At 37.6% G+C, this 14,954-nt stretch overlaps 1 protein-coding gene across 2 annotated transcripts in view; it reads left to right on the top strand.

Moving 5' to 3' along the window:
- Positions 1-10,622: 10,622 nt before the first annotated feature.
- LOC139937244 (uncharacterized) overlaps positions 10,623-14,954 on the top strand; it is a 31,872-nt gene continuing 27,540 nt past the window's right edge. For both annotated transcript variants that reach the window (XM_071932332.1, XM_071932331.1), the window contains exon 1: positions 10,623-11,180. In XM_071932332.1, the coding sequence (XP_071788433.1) occupies positions 11,111-11,180 (70 nt within the window). In that variant the 5' untranslated portion in view covers positions 10,623-11,110. The remainder of the gene's footprint in view (positions 11,181-14,954) is intronic.

Genomic DNA, 14,954 nt, shown 5'->3' with positions numbered 1-14,954 from the left:
TCCTGTCCTTTTACCATCAATATACCTCCGCATCTTAGATGCAATGGGCCTAAACGTTGAATTCATATTCAAACATTATTTTAAGCTAAGACAACAGCGATGTCATCTTTCTTCACTGCATTGGCCCTAAATCGCCCCAATTCCTCAACCCAATACCGGAGGCAGACTTTATCTCGGTATTCAACCCTGTGTAGATTCTGTCATCAAGAGTTAAAACACCCTAGCTAAGATTACCTATTTTAGATAAAGAAATTTACTTGTGGAAAAGATCTAAATCAAGAAGTTATAAATAATAATAATTAGTTAACAAGTGGATTATTACACGACTTAGTTTATAGACGACACCCGCAAGGGAAATTATTTAAGATGCTTAGCAATACATGAGAGAACCAATTAAAGCTAATCTAAGAATAAATCGGTTATCCTGGTTGTTCAATAGTTTTAATCCTGAAGATGAATTTAATCAGGACCTGATAGTTTTGTTGATTAGTTACTCTTAGGAGTAAATCTCACAGAAATTAGTCAATTAGAGTGAGATTGTTTTCTTTAATTACAAACTGACAAATGACTAAATAGTATTCCCTGATCATTTCAGTCTGATGATCTTTCAAAGACAGGTCTAAAAACAATCTTTAGGTTGCTGAATGATTTATAAGAACTTTATGTTCTTGATGTCGAAATACTTTGGGCAATGACACTGAAAAATTATGATATGTTTTCCAGAAAGTCTCTTTGTTATAAAGATCGTAATGTTAGTAAGCATTCTGAGAGATTATTTAGTCTGAAGTGCCCCCGTTGATCATAAATTAAACATACACGTATACACAGTCTGTATTCAGAAACTAATGCGGGCGGCTTTATTGTTTCTTAATTGATAATTTACCATAACATTCCCATTCAGAAAAAACTAATAATGGACCTTTTAAAATGATAACGATTATCTGGTCATGTTCATTCAAGGAGAAAACGCGTAATAAATAATAACAAGACACATTCATGCCCAGTAATGCTCCCATAATTCTTAGAAACTATTCTCTTTGTCCCGTTTTGTAAAATGTGTAGAATGAGGGGATTTTTTATTTATAAATGCATCTTCTATAACTCAAATTGGCATAATACCAGACTCATTACGACTAAAGAGGAAAACACCGATTCAGACATCATCTTCAGAATAGAATCTTACAAACTTACAGTCTTAAATGCTATCTTCTTTCAATCGCTTCTCCTACAGCTTTGTGCCTAAGGAGCAGTAAAGATAAAGAAATACTGGTTTATATTTCATTAATGTCGATGTCTGAATGCATTACTTCTGATATCTTAAATTTCTCTATAAACTCCAATAATGGCATAAACCTGTTAAGACTACACAAATATTATTGAATACAGCGAAACCATTGAAAGAGGATGGGACTTTGTGGTAAGTTTTTGAAAGTAAATGTTTTTTAATTTAATTTCTGTTAATCAGTTTAACAATACGAGCGTGCTCTTCAAATATAGTACGGATAGCGTTGTCCGCCATTTTGAATCCAAGTTGTGGACGCAAAAGGTTTTCAAATCCATCAACTGAATTTAAATTTATAGCTAAATCCAGTTAATCCTACCCACACTGCTGTCCGAGGTTATGTTGGGATTCGAACCCCAGACCAACTGCTTCTAAACCCGTCAGCTGAACATTAACCAATCGTCTGCTTTTCAATTATTATTTGGTTCCCTACACTTAAAAAAAGTGAATTACCTAGAGCCCACTCAGAGACATGTACCCACGAAAACGTAATCACCTTCTTCTTAAAATAAAATAAAGAGGATAAGAAAAAGTTGCATATTTTTTATTTTTTAACCAACAACTCAACTCCCAGATCAATGTAGACATTCCACAGGACATGACCTGAACCAAGTTAATTCGACTGGAAAAAATGGACACTTGAAAACCAAGTCAGCTTATACTCGTTACCGTAGTTGTATTTAAATATATTTTACGCTGATGGCTTGAAGAATTTATTATTATTAAAAAAAGGTGCAATCAATTCCGGTGGATAAAATTAGCCCCGTCAGTAGGTTTCCCTTTTAAGATTGCAATCTTATGAACCCACGACTCCCCCTCTCTCCCTCTCTCTTCCTCAACTTCTCACAGATCGGTGAATCTTGGAAGGGTTTGGGGGGGGGGGGTAGTAGAGCAAGAATTGTCTCAGCCGATCTTGGCCCGCCTCTTTGTTGCTGATTCTCACTGCCTGTGCATTGATCTTGAAGTAAACGTATTTCCAGCTCAGAATCTAGGGGTCTTGAATTGCTCCGTTGAGTTTTGCTTCTTTTCTTGATTGATATCAAAAAGGCGGGAAATCGACGGGAGTAAATTGGCCTGAAGCCCCAAACGTCTGAGGTTAAGACGAGTTGAATAACAATGACTTGAAGAAACGGCTATCAGAACAAGTGACATTTATAACAAAAGAGGGTGAGAAATGAGTTGTATTAACAACGGGTTAAAGGAATTTCGTCAGTTTTTGTTTATCTAAGAACGTTTTTTCTTTTTAAGATCAGGAATTGATGTTTTTGTAGCAGGCTGTGGGACGCGCTCACGCTGAATGCATGTTTCCAAATGGAAATCAGTTTCAACTGTTTGAGTAAATAAACATGTCTAACAAGTATATTATTAAATAAAATAAATAAACAAATGTTTCAATGACAGCTTCTGTAATTTGTTGTATTCGTATATTATTCTGTTTTTTTTATTGTTTTTTTTTTTAAATAATATTTATTAAGATGACACCTAATAAAGAAACGAACAGTGCTAAAAGTATTGTCCTTCAATGAATCGTTCATTATTTCACGGTTTGGTTACCAATGATACAGAATAAAGATGATACAGAATCTGTTCAAGATGATTTCCCGCGCGCGTCAAAGTCTCCAACTAACCAGCACCCACCTTCATCATCTATTCACACCAAAGCTGTCCTAATTACTTCATTCTAGCGTATGTAAACTAGACCTTTTACTTCTAAGGAATCCCTTATCCTAACCGACGTGCTAGGATATATGTAATACGATTATTAAAAATACAATCAAGGTCCGAAAGAAATTGTTATTAATTTTGGGGTTTTTATGACAGAGTTGGCTTGTCTCAATGTTATAAATGATACAAGTGACTACCGTACGTTTGCGTTGCTATACTGATGAAACTCGTGTGTTTAGAAACCTGTACTATTAGGATTACGTTTGCGGTAACACTATATATGTGAATATCTCATGTGTGATAAAGAGATTTTCACTTAGTGTTACCACAAGCATCTCTTAGTTATACACCCACCATGCAAAGTTTCAAATCCTATACTCATAAGAGTTTATATAGCCGTAGCTGTGTAGAGGCCAGAAACTTGGGCAGGTGGCGTTAACAACCAAACATCTTTCAGCTTTCGGGAACCATTGATTCCCTAATTGGTAGAAAAACAAATCATTGAACCCATATTGGATAGTATGTACGACAAGGTTTTACTTATGGAGTGCAGTTGTCATTAGAGTGGTTCTCGAGTGGGAAAAACTGTATATCCCATATGAATGTTTGGGTAACTGAGCAAACATAGTTTGAGATGACGTCATACCACTATCACCACCAGCCGATTATTCAAACATGTATATTAAAAAAAAGATGCATGGATGGGATCACTGAGGTCTGGAAAAAACATGGAAGAGCTAAGGATGCTCGCTGAGGACAAGAGGCAGTGGATAATAGGAAAGAAGGACTGATTGCAACTGTTGGGTGTTTCTACTACTATACTACTGCAGAACACAGTATAAATAAGAATATAATGTGAAAATAAAATGTACACTGCGTTGACGATTTACACTGTATGCCTCAAGATGTTACCTCTATTTGTGGTAATGAGGCATCGTGGTGATGCATTAACCACATGGTAATATATTCAAATCCCCATTTTTTCTTAGAAGCTAATCTGTAAAAAGAGTAAAAGCTTAGCACGTATGATGGAATCAGTGCCTGGTCAGAAATGTATAAGTGCAGCAACAATTGGGACCATGTTAGGAGCCACCCCTTAGGTCTACCCTCTTGTACCTCTTTAGGTTCGATCAGCCTCTGAAGATGCAAGAAACAATCTCATTATTGGAACTCACCATCCGTCTCATAATCTATTAAAATTTTGCCGCAGTCCCTCAAAAAAGACATGAATACAAGAGAATTATCCCGGGTCTCTGGCCTTGCTTGCAACACTAAACCGTCCCCACTGTAGGCACCGTCATTATATCATGTCCTATATATGTGTACTCCTTTATCTACATTGTGATATATTAAAGTGAATGATACCCAGAATATTTTCTTTGCCAGATGCTTTAGCCCCAGTATTGTATTTCTCAACCTTCTGGCCATAACAAGAGCACTAATCTATGCTTTATCCGCCTGCCTCCATCAAATTCAATTTTACATGGGAAATTATACCTCTATCAGATGACAAAAAAATCTCTGTTTTCTGATGAACAGATCTTACTGTCAGGTTGGAGGGAAAACGTTTTTTATCGACTTGTTGGAACCCGCCCCAAGTACTGGCTATTTCTCTATCATGACTAGACATGGAATGTGATACTTTGTTAATAGCCACCACTAAAGGGTCTACCTTCTGATACGTGACCGTTTACTGAGCCCATATACAGCGGCTCTTCTATAGTACATGTGTTATTTCCTAGGCATGTAATTCTATCGTCATTTTTAATGGGTTTTCTTTGTAATATGACGTATGCTGGATTGAAACTATGCGGTGTTAATCTGTAGGAATTGATTTGTGTAGTTTTATGTGAGTGAGTTATCAGCTATGTCTGCTACGGAGCGATGAGTTTCTGATTGACTCCATGTTTTATGATTCTTGATTTATTCAACTTCTGTAACGAAAATTTTGTTGTTGTTGCAATGATGTGATATCAAATATTGTTTTAACGTTGGTGTCCTTTTACAACATGAGTTAAATGCATATTTTGAGTGTTGGGTTGGAGGGGTGGATGGTGAAATACCTTCGTGTACTTGGTGATAAATTTGACCCCCAAAAAACAAACCGTTGTTAGGATCGTTTGATCACGTGTCAATATAAGCCAATCACAAATCCAGGATAGTTCAGAAATGTGTGGAGTGTTCGTTTTAAACAACCCAGTCCACCAGCGGTGAAGCTCAGTTCAATTCGTTTGCAGCATCCAGTGCCTTTAAGGCTTCAGCAGCGAGTTTGTAATCTTACGCCTATATAACGCCAAGAGCTTCAAGATGGACGGGGCCCATTGCGGGGCCAAAACCGAAGCAACAAGTGCTCTAAATCAGCTCTTGGGGACCGTTAAATCAGAGAGCTTTCTGGTAACACTCATGGACAAGTAAATTGCAATTATGATATAGAAATACCGAGGCAAAGGTCCGGTACAGGTTTAGAAAGGGCAAACGTGAACATTATTCGTTTAATCAAGCCTAGTAGGCAAAGGTAAAGCCCAGACAGTCCGAATATGGCTCAGTCAAGACTGCTTACAAGTCTAGCAAGCCCAAGTTCGGAACGAAAGCCCATTTAGGAAAATCTAAATCCATTCCGCAAATTTACCAGATAGCCAAAGTTCGGAACGTAAGCCGATTTAAGGAAACCCAAATCTAGGAGCCAATAAAGTCCAGCAAGGTAAAGTTCGCAACGTATCAAAGCATTTTCGGGGATAATCTACCCAAATTCAGGTGTCAAATAATGCTTACTCTTTTGTTGGCATAAAAAATACCGTTTTGTTCAAAAAGATAACCTACCGATAAGTTGCCTTAAAAGCGCCACAACCTTCAAAGTTGATTAAACATTGATGTTAGGAATACAACATTGAAGAGACGAACTCCCTAAACGAATACATGATGAGCTTATCTTGGCTCCAGTCTGCTAAGTGTATCCAAATGTATCATGTCAGGCATCTTAAGATTTGAAGATTTGAAGACATGAAATCCAGGTCCATGTTTGTGACCTTGACATTATCAACAAAATTATTCTTCTGATTCCGAAGTTACAGCACTTCTGAACACCCAGTCAGCTGTGACGTAAACCTGTTTCTTTGCAAGTAGAATCAAAATAATGTATCGATGTAAAGTTCGGCATTCATGTATCTACCAAATCACTCTGAAAGAGCGTTCAACTTGTTTAAGTGTCAGAGTAAATTAAGACCAACTCGTCTGCATTCTGTCTAGATTGGCAGTGCGAGCTTGTGCCTTGATGGTGCCCGGTTTTTGTTATTGACGAACGGCCGTCGGTCCGTGCTAATAAGCCAAACCTCGCCTCGTATTAATGAAATAATTGAAGCTTGCCGAATCGAATCCAGTTTGCATCGCATCTTAATATAGCTCGGACAAGTCGTCAAGAAATATGATTTTTACATCCTTTGCTTTGTAGCCTCAGGCCCTATTTGTCTTGACTATTTACTTAAGCTTGGTGCGACTATTTTATTCTTTTTTGACACGGCAGTGAAGTGTAAACCAAGGGGTTCTTTCCAACGCAGAAATTCCAACTCGAGTTTCTTTAACTTGATTTACCTTTAGTGTAAGGCTAACATTTGAATGCAAATCGCCTTGTCCATTTATATGCACCATGCATGGACGAACAAATTACATTCCATTCTATAGCACTTTTAAACTTTCACATTCATCAATTCCTGACACCGCTTTGTATGATTTCACATGAAACGTAAAACCGAGGTTGTAACCACGCAAATAGTACAACCACGTAAGTCACGAATGTTATATCTCAGTTTAGGTGCCAGCTAAGAGTAGCATGTATCATTGTTGCCAATATGTCTATACTTTACACCCAAGACTGTACGTGTCACAGCAAGCATTGTTAAGATAAATATAGAACCAAATACTAAATCTGAGTAATCATTAATTATTGCTGACTTCTTGTTCATCTCCGTGACGTCACGATAAGATTTCAAACTTGTTTGTCGCTAAAAAGCAGGATATTACCAATTGAAAAGAGAAAAGAAAAGCTTCCCTATAACTTTCCATTCGTCTTTCATGTAGGAGAGGGTTTTACATTAATACACGTTCTCTTATATCCTTTGGTCCAATTGGATTATCTAATGTGATTGTAACTGCTGTAATACTGATCGAGGTTTTGCTGATTATAGAGTAATGTGATAACGTAGAAACACGCGAGACTACTCAGCATTCTAACGCTATACCACATCGTCTATACGGTTTAATGGCGTGTGGTAAAAAAACAACAATACTTTCCACAACTGATTCGTCAGTGTTTTGATAATGTACATTTTGTCATCTAGATTTGCATATGTTGGTGATTTGTTATTGATGAATGACAATGGGCGCACGCAGCGCGGTAAATAGCTAGACATACAAAATTGGGTTTTACTTTCGCCTCGTTCACACACTCTCATCTATATGTAAAAGTAATTCTTTATAAAAGCATTTAAAAAACTTACAGGCCTGAATACAAACTTGCTTCCCGTTTCGTACTAGCAAGTTAAGTGGTATACCTCAGCGCATGCGTATTGGTTAAGACTGATAAAGCGCGTACTGGCCTGTTTGAAAGGATGCGATGGGAACCCTCGATAATTGGAATGTAATACATACACTGGCCCCCGCCCTATTGCTTGCATGAATCTGACTATAGACACAATTATACAAATATGAGTTACAATGGATCACACACTACCTCAGCTGCAAATACGAATTACAATTGATCACGCATTGCGTCAGCTGAATCAAACCCACTTACATTAGGCAAGGTTTCCTGAATCGAACTTTCTTATCAAGCAATTTCACATTGTGTTGGTTAGAAGGTCAAATAGCAGAGATTGTCAAATTTCCTCTTCTAATATATGATATTACTTAGTCTAAAATGGAATGCAAATAATAAGTGCCGTGCTTACACTTCAGGACAAAAATGAAATTATCAAGGTTTTACGTATTGAGACCATGAGGTAGAAGTACAAGGGCATAAATTGTTTAGGTTTGAAGAATCTACGAGATTTTAATAAAGAACTGAAGGGTTGTCGAGTATTAGTGAAGTAATGACATTGTCCATCACTTTGCTCTGAGGGATCGAGGCCACTCAAGGAAACAGGAAACAATTTCATAAGAAAGGCAATATGTCAATGTCAAAAATCGGCTAAATTGGATGACAACTACGCGCCAAATCAAACAACAACAAAGTATGACGCAGTTAAGAACATTCACGGTCACAGTTAGGCTTAAGTGGTGTTGTTTTCTTCCAAAAGTTAAACTATATTGGAAGGAAATGTGAACAATCTTGTGGTGGATGGAGTTCTTCTCTAACTAAGAGTCAGCCCAGTGTCATCTAGACCTCATTCTTAAAGAGAAGTTGCAATCCACTTTTATCATTTCCTTTATTAGTATCTAACCTAACGAAAACGGTGTAAAACAAAGCCATTGTGTTTGATACTATTCCAGTGCAAATTTTGCCTACATCAAAAAAATAAACAAATGACGTCAACGTTGCATTTCAAATGCATGGGTCATTTCATGTTTAGCTCATGCCTGAGTTTAACCGTATTGAAGGCATTGAATTTGAACTTTTGACTGATAAAAAAGTTCATCACAACAGACCCTTTTGTCAGTCTTAAATGACGATCCAAAGAGCCAGTTACTTTAAAAAGCCGGCACAGGAGTCTAGAAACACGGTGAGAAGTTTTTTGGTATTTTTTTTTTTTTTTTTTTGGGGGGGGGTATCCATGTCAGCTCTCCTTTCAGGATATTGCAGTCTCCCTATATCGGGATCCAGTACTCGATTTCACCAAAAGCTAATAATTGATCCAACTGGAAATCACTATTAATGCTCAGCAAAGTGTGATGTCACAATACATATCACTATGGTAACACTGACAACTCATCTTAAGATGTTGTGAAATCAGCCCCTGGAACGTTTGTGAAATAACATTATGTTTGTATATCGGTGTGTCGTGAACTAAAACACCTGTACTTCAATCTGAGTGAGGTTTGATGGATGTTTCATGCTTGAGAAAACCGAACGGTTATAGGACAAGGTGTTAGGTAATACAGACCAGTCTACCGTAAATAAACCTATTTGTCTTTCATTACAAAAAAAGGGGTGAAAATCGCCAGCTAAATGAGCGAAGGTCCACAACCAATTGTTAATTTTACAACTTTGATTTATAATAAAGAACCAAATTCTGTCTCCCTTCCTGGAAATAACCTAGCAATCTGTGTACTTTTTGTGTACTTTTCACGGTTGATTTAAAGTGTTTACGCCTGTTTTTAATAAAATCGGAATATAAAATGTTCCAAACAAAGAGGGGCGACAGAATATCAATCAAAGACTACGATCAATGTGCAGAATGAGAAAGGAAATAATGATTCCTCAAACATTGAATGATGTCAATTGTTTGTCCATAATTACCATGCACAGACATTATTAATCTTCGCTCTAAGATAAATTTGCTTTATAACTAAACTTGAAGTATGGTACATGCAGCTGTTCCACTCCTACACGAGTAAATGATTGATGTAAACCCAGCCTATAATGTAACCACATAGTGACTGTCAATGTTTGAATTGTTCTAGAGCCTATCTTCCACGCGGTTTGCGCAAAATGTAGACGTTAGTAATATTATGTTTCGAACAGGTTTATAAATAAAGATTTCTCCTTAAAAGTTTCACTACTAGATCAGAGAAACTCATGCGAATGTGAAGACGCTCTGCAAAATGAGAGGTCATAGAATTCCGTATACTGATTCATCTTATCGTAAACGGTCCTGCATAAGCTCCATCCCTAACCACGATGCTCGAACATAGTTCCCTTTAAACAACACGATGTTCCGATAGTTCACTTTGACATAATTTCAAAGGAAATTGAACCAGAAATATTCATTTATTTTTGTGGTCATAAATGTGCATCTGTCATGTAAAAAGCAAACTGAATAAAGAGCAACAATGTTATTAATGCTAATTTGATTCAAATCAAGAATGACTTTCAAGAGCAGAACTGTACCTTTATGATTTATTCATTTCCATCAAAGTCACTTATTTGACATATTTTAATAGGCATAATGTAGTTAATTTGCAACAAATATCCACGGTTAACTTAATGCAACTTCAAGATGCAAGGTCTGATTTTTTTGCGACTTGATTTAAATTTTAAATCGCCACTTTTATAGATTCGAGTAAGTTATAAGCTTTCATAGTATTGCTGGCTATGTCAAAACAAACTTTGCACCGTATTTTGTTAATCGTCCGTTGCATACGAACGTTTTAAACAGCATCACCCGTCAGAATACGTTCTATTGGAGAAATCTTTTGACGAAAATTGGCATGCAACTTTAAGGCTTAATGGATAATAAACCAATTTATAGAGAGCTTTGACAATCTACCGGTAAGATTGTTCATCAAACATTGTGAATAGCTTCCGGGACCATTAAAACAAACCATTTCCACCAACATACACTACATAAATAATGAACAGAGATGACCTGTAATTAGCTATAACAGAGTATCCTATCCTTAACACGGACGAATTGTAATGACTTCGATTCGTCCAATGGTAGATCACAGAAAAACATCGTGTTTCTTTATTCAATATAAATGTCTTATGCCGCACGCTGACAGTGTATAGTAGAGTCGGCGACCAGACTTCACTTCACTCAGATCTAACCCCCGCTACATTCAGGTAACTTTTCTTCATATAAGAAAGACACTGTAGCGCTCAAGCCGACTACAGCCGTTGGTGTCTCTTTTTGTATGGTGTGGTCACCTTAGTTCTATATGGTCAAGACACAAGACAATTTGCCTTCGTGACATCTGTTTTCTAGTAGTGGAGAGGAAGAAGGCAACTCCAATAGCGCGTGGAACTCTGATCACATCTGCTCTTTCACACAATAGAGTTTCACCATTGCAGCAAAGGATCCCAGTTAGCACGTATCGCCGCACTCGATATACCGGCACCGTTCGGCACCCTAGCGCCTCGTCCGGCCGCTACGGTCGATACTCTTACCACTTCGTAGATCAGAAAGAAACACCTTACTTAGTTTTTGAAGACACTCCTTCCCTGTCCGTAGTTTATCGAGAGGCTCTTTTGCTTGAACTGGACATTTTCTCTTCGTTGTTCCAGCTAGAATGGGGTCAAATGTGTGTGCGATAATCTGTTTAGTTGCAGCTTTGGTGTCTGTCGTGTGCTGTACAAGCGGTAAGTTTTTCTGACATCTTTTGCTATATCAACTTTTGTTTAGATACCAGTGAAGTTTTGATGACTTTTTATCAATGACTTTGACAAGAAGGAAAATGTTCACGTATTTACCCTTTTTAGCTTCTTGTTTGATAGGCCTTTCAGAAAAACCATCTAGAAATAGGCCTAAAATGGGAACATTAATTTGGGAAGTGCATGATAACCGTGTGGAACATGAGTGATTCTGACAAACTGTTGGCATTATTTAAAATATTTGCTTAATTTCAATGTTCTTGCACATGTTTGGAATTTAGCAAAGAAACAACTGTTAACATCATGATGTACATTTAAATTCAGGAAACCATAAGTTACAAAGCATTCTCTCCTCACTCAACACCATTTTTAGTTATGGATTTATACTAATTGCGTTAAAGCGAGTCAAGCTATGGTTTTACAATTTAAAAAATTGCCCACACTTGAAGTTTGACCTAAAGTGAAACATCGGGCTAACTACGCATTGATGTTATTACAAAGATCTACAGCACTCCGTACTCCAAACCGAACCATAAATAATCCTTACGCGTCATTACCACTGCCACGCACCGTCTACCATTTATAACCTTTGTAATCCTAATTGGGATGTTTGCGATGTTGACAACATTCACACTAGTATACAACCCTATGGAGGTAATAATCTGAACATTTCACTTGCATTCACACTATAGTATTCAACCCCAAGCATACTGTTAACCCTAACCCCAACCCCACACTCTGAACATTTCACGTGCATTCACACTATAGTATACAACCCCAAGCATACTGTTAACCCCAACCCCAACCCCACACTCTGAACATTTCACTTGCATTCACACTATAGTATACAACCCCAAGCATACTGTTAACCCCAACCCCAACCCCACACTCTGAACATTTCACTTGCATTCACACTATAGTATTCAACCCCAAGATTACTGTTAACCCCAACCCCGCACTCTGAACATTTCACTTGCATTCACACTATAGTATTCAACCCCAAGATTACTGTTAACCCCAACCCCACACTCTGAACATTTCACTTGCATTCACACTATAGTATTCAACCCCAAGATTACTGTTAACCCTAACCCCAACCCCACACTCTGAACATTTCACTTGCATTCACACTATAGTATTCAACCCCAAGATTACTGTTAACCCCAACCCCACACTCTGAACATTTCACTTGCATTCACACTATAGTATTCAACCCCAAGATTACTGTTAACCCCAACCCCACACTCTGAACATTTCACTTGCATTCACACTATAGTATTCAACCCCAAGATTACTGTTAACCCTAACCCCAACCCCACACTCTGAACATTTCACTTGCATTCACACTATAGTATTCAACCCCAAGATTACTGTTAACCCCAACCCCACACTCTGAACATTTCACTTGCATTCACACTATAGTATTCAACCCCAAGCATACTGTTAACCCTAACCCCAACCCCACACTCTGAACATTTCACTTGCATTCACACTATAGTATACAACCCCAAGATTACTGTTAACCCCAACCCCAACCCCACACTCTGAACATTTCACTTGCATTCACACTATAGTATTCAACCCCAAGATTACTGTTAACCCTAACCCCACACTCTATAGTATTCAACCCCAAGCATACTGTTAACCCCAACCCCAACCCCACACTCTGAACATTTCACTTGCATTCACACTATATCCATCCCAAGATTACTGTAGTATATATCCTGAACATTTCACTTCATAATTATGTCATTGCTGGCGGAGGGATATATTCATGTAGTTATTTAAAAGTTACGATTCATCATTGATTTGAAAAGAAAAGCTTACATTTCTGTTGTGTTCAATCAAAATACAATTATCAGCAAACGAGGTGTCACATTTTCGAGTTAGTTATTGATGTTTTTGATACGCTTTTGTGAAATGACAAATCGTAACACATGCCGGTATTTGGCGAAATTAATTCGTACGAAAGTAATTATCATTCCTTTTGATACAATTTGATGATAAATGAATCTTTCATATGCTGAAAAAAGTCAATTCGTTGCTGTTGAGGTAAAATGCCTGTAAAGTAACACTCTGAAACCATCGTGAAATAATTTCTCTCTTGGCCTAGCCATTCTACGTCAACCTTCTCGCCTAACACAGTGTACACTCCGTGGAAAGAATGGCTTGTTTTACTAAGCTGTCACATTGCCTTCGGTAAATCTTTTTCTGGCAAATTCTGGTATCTCCAAGTTGTTGTCTTATTTTTTAACACAAGTTAAGTGTTTATTTTCGCCGTTGAAGACCCCGATTGTCAAAATGATATGAGGGCATTACAAGTGGTGGGATCATGGCTGAACTACTGTGGTGATTAAATTTCAACAGCCACAAAACGGCTATTTTACACGCTGTAAGATAAAAACATAAACTGATCTTGGTTTTAGGGCCTTTAAGATCTCAACCTATTGGTTTCACTCTTATAGTCTCATATATCGACACAATGAAAATGGCCGATAGGACTTGCTCCGTGCGTGTACACATCTTCACTCATGTTCCCCGAAACGGGTAAAGATTCCGGTCTCAAGTTAAGGAACCATGTTAGATCCGAATGTAGTTTATCATGTAATTAAAACCAGTCTACATAAGATGATACACCTAAAGTCACGAGTGATAACAAACATAGGAGCATGGTTATTCGTTGCAATACGGTTATATGATCGCTGGTACTTGGGGGAATCATTGGTAAATCTTATTCCAATGCACTCCCGACTCGTCTCTATTTCTTCGGGTTTATTTGTAGTGGTTTCACACCTCAGGTACAAGTTGAACTAGATTTATAGAGTTGGTTTTGTAAAAAGGGCAAATAGACACTTCCGGGGCGAATTTACTCTAAAACCAACAAAGTATACCAACAAAAATTACCGTGAACCAGAAAGCGAAATTTTCGGCGTTTAAAAGCTGCCATCATTTCACAAAAAAACCTTGAAATAAAGATTTGACCAACGATACAGTGACTTATAATCCAGCATCTCTCTATAAAGAAAACTATCCGTATTACATGAATCCCAAGTTACGTCAACTTCATTCATTAAAGAGGCACTCGTCATAATATTCCTTAAAGGTAAAGTATACCTTTAGGTTTGGGGTCCGTTTGATTGTTCGATTGTTTGGTGGCTGCGTTTTTGAGTGAATATGTTTCCACGCAGGAAAATAAAAGTTATTTAATAGGAATATAAACGTTTTGTAGGCTTCTGGTGAAAGTTGCTATTGCCATTTATTTTTAAGAGCGATTAGCAAACGTACACGTTCCCTTTAAACTTGAGTGCATTATTTCCCCGTCAGTATCTCTATTTCTCACAATTGAGTCATTTCTTGACGCACAAATTAATTTACTGCGTTCCACATCTGGGGAAAATTTGCCTTCAACCATAGCGTAAGAACTGTGTGAAGAGAAATTAGATGAGTTTCTAATCAAATCGATTCTTTTTGTGCCATCCTTCCTTGTAATTAAAATGGCAAGGACACCGTATGTATATGTTTCTTTAACTGACTACAGTCATATATACTAATATTGCCCTATGTGGAGATATGTTGGCCTAAATATTAACAATGATGTGATATTTCTGACCCCAATTACTGTCATGGCTTCTGGATCAAAGATACCGACGTTTTAACACATAGTGCTGGCTTGGAGCGATGGGCGCGGTGACCACGGGATAACATACCGAACTCAGTGAAGGCCGATTTGTAATCAAATATGGGTTTATTTATTTTATGGGT

The sequence above is a fragment of the Asterias amurensis genome, chromosome 5 (assembly GCF_032118995.1).
Source record: "Asterias amurensis chromosome 5, ASM3211899v1".
In the NCBI taxonomy this organism is placed as follows: Eukaryota; Metazoa; Echinodermata; class Asteroidea; order Forcipulatida; family Asteriidae; genus Asterias; species Asterias amurensis.
Note: the sequence above shows the minus strand (reverse complement) of the source record. Positions and strands in the feature narration are given on the sequence as shown.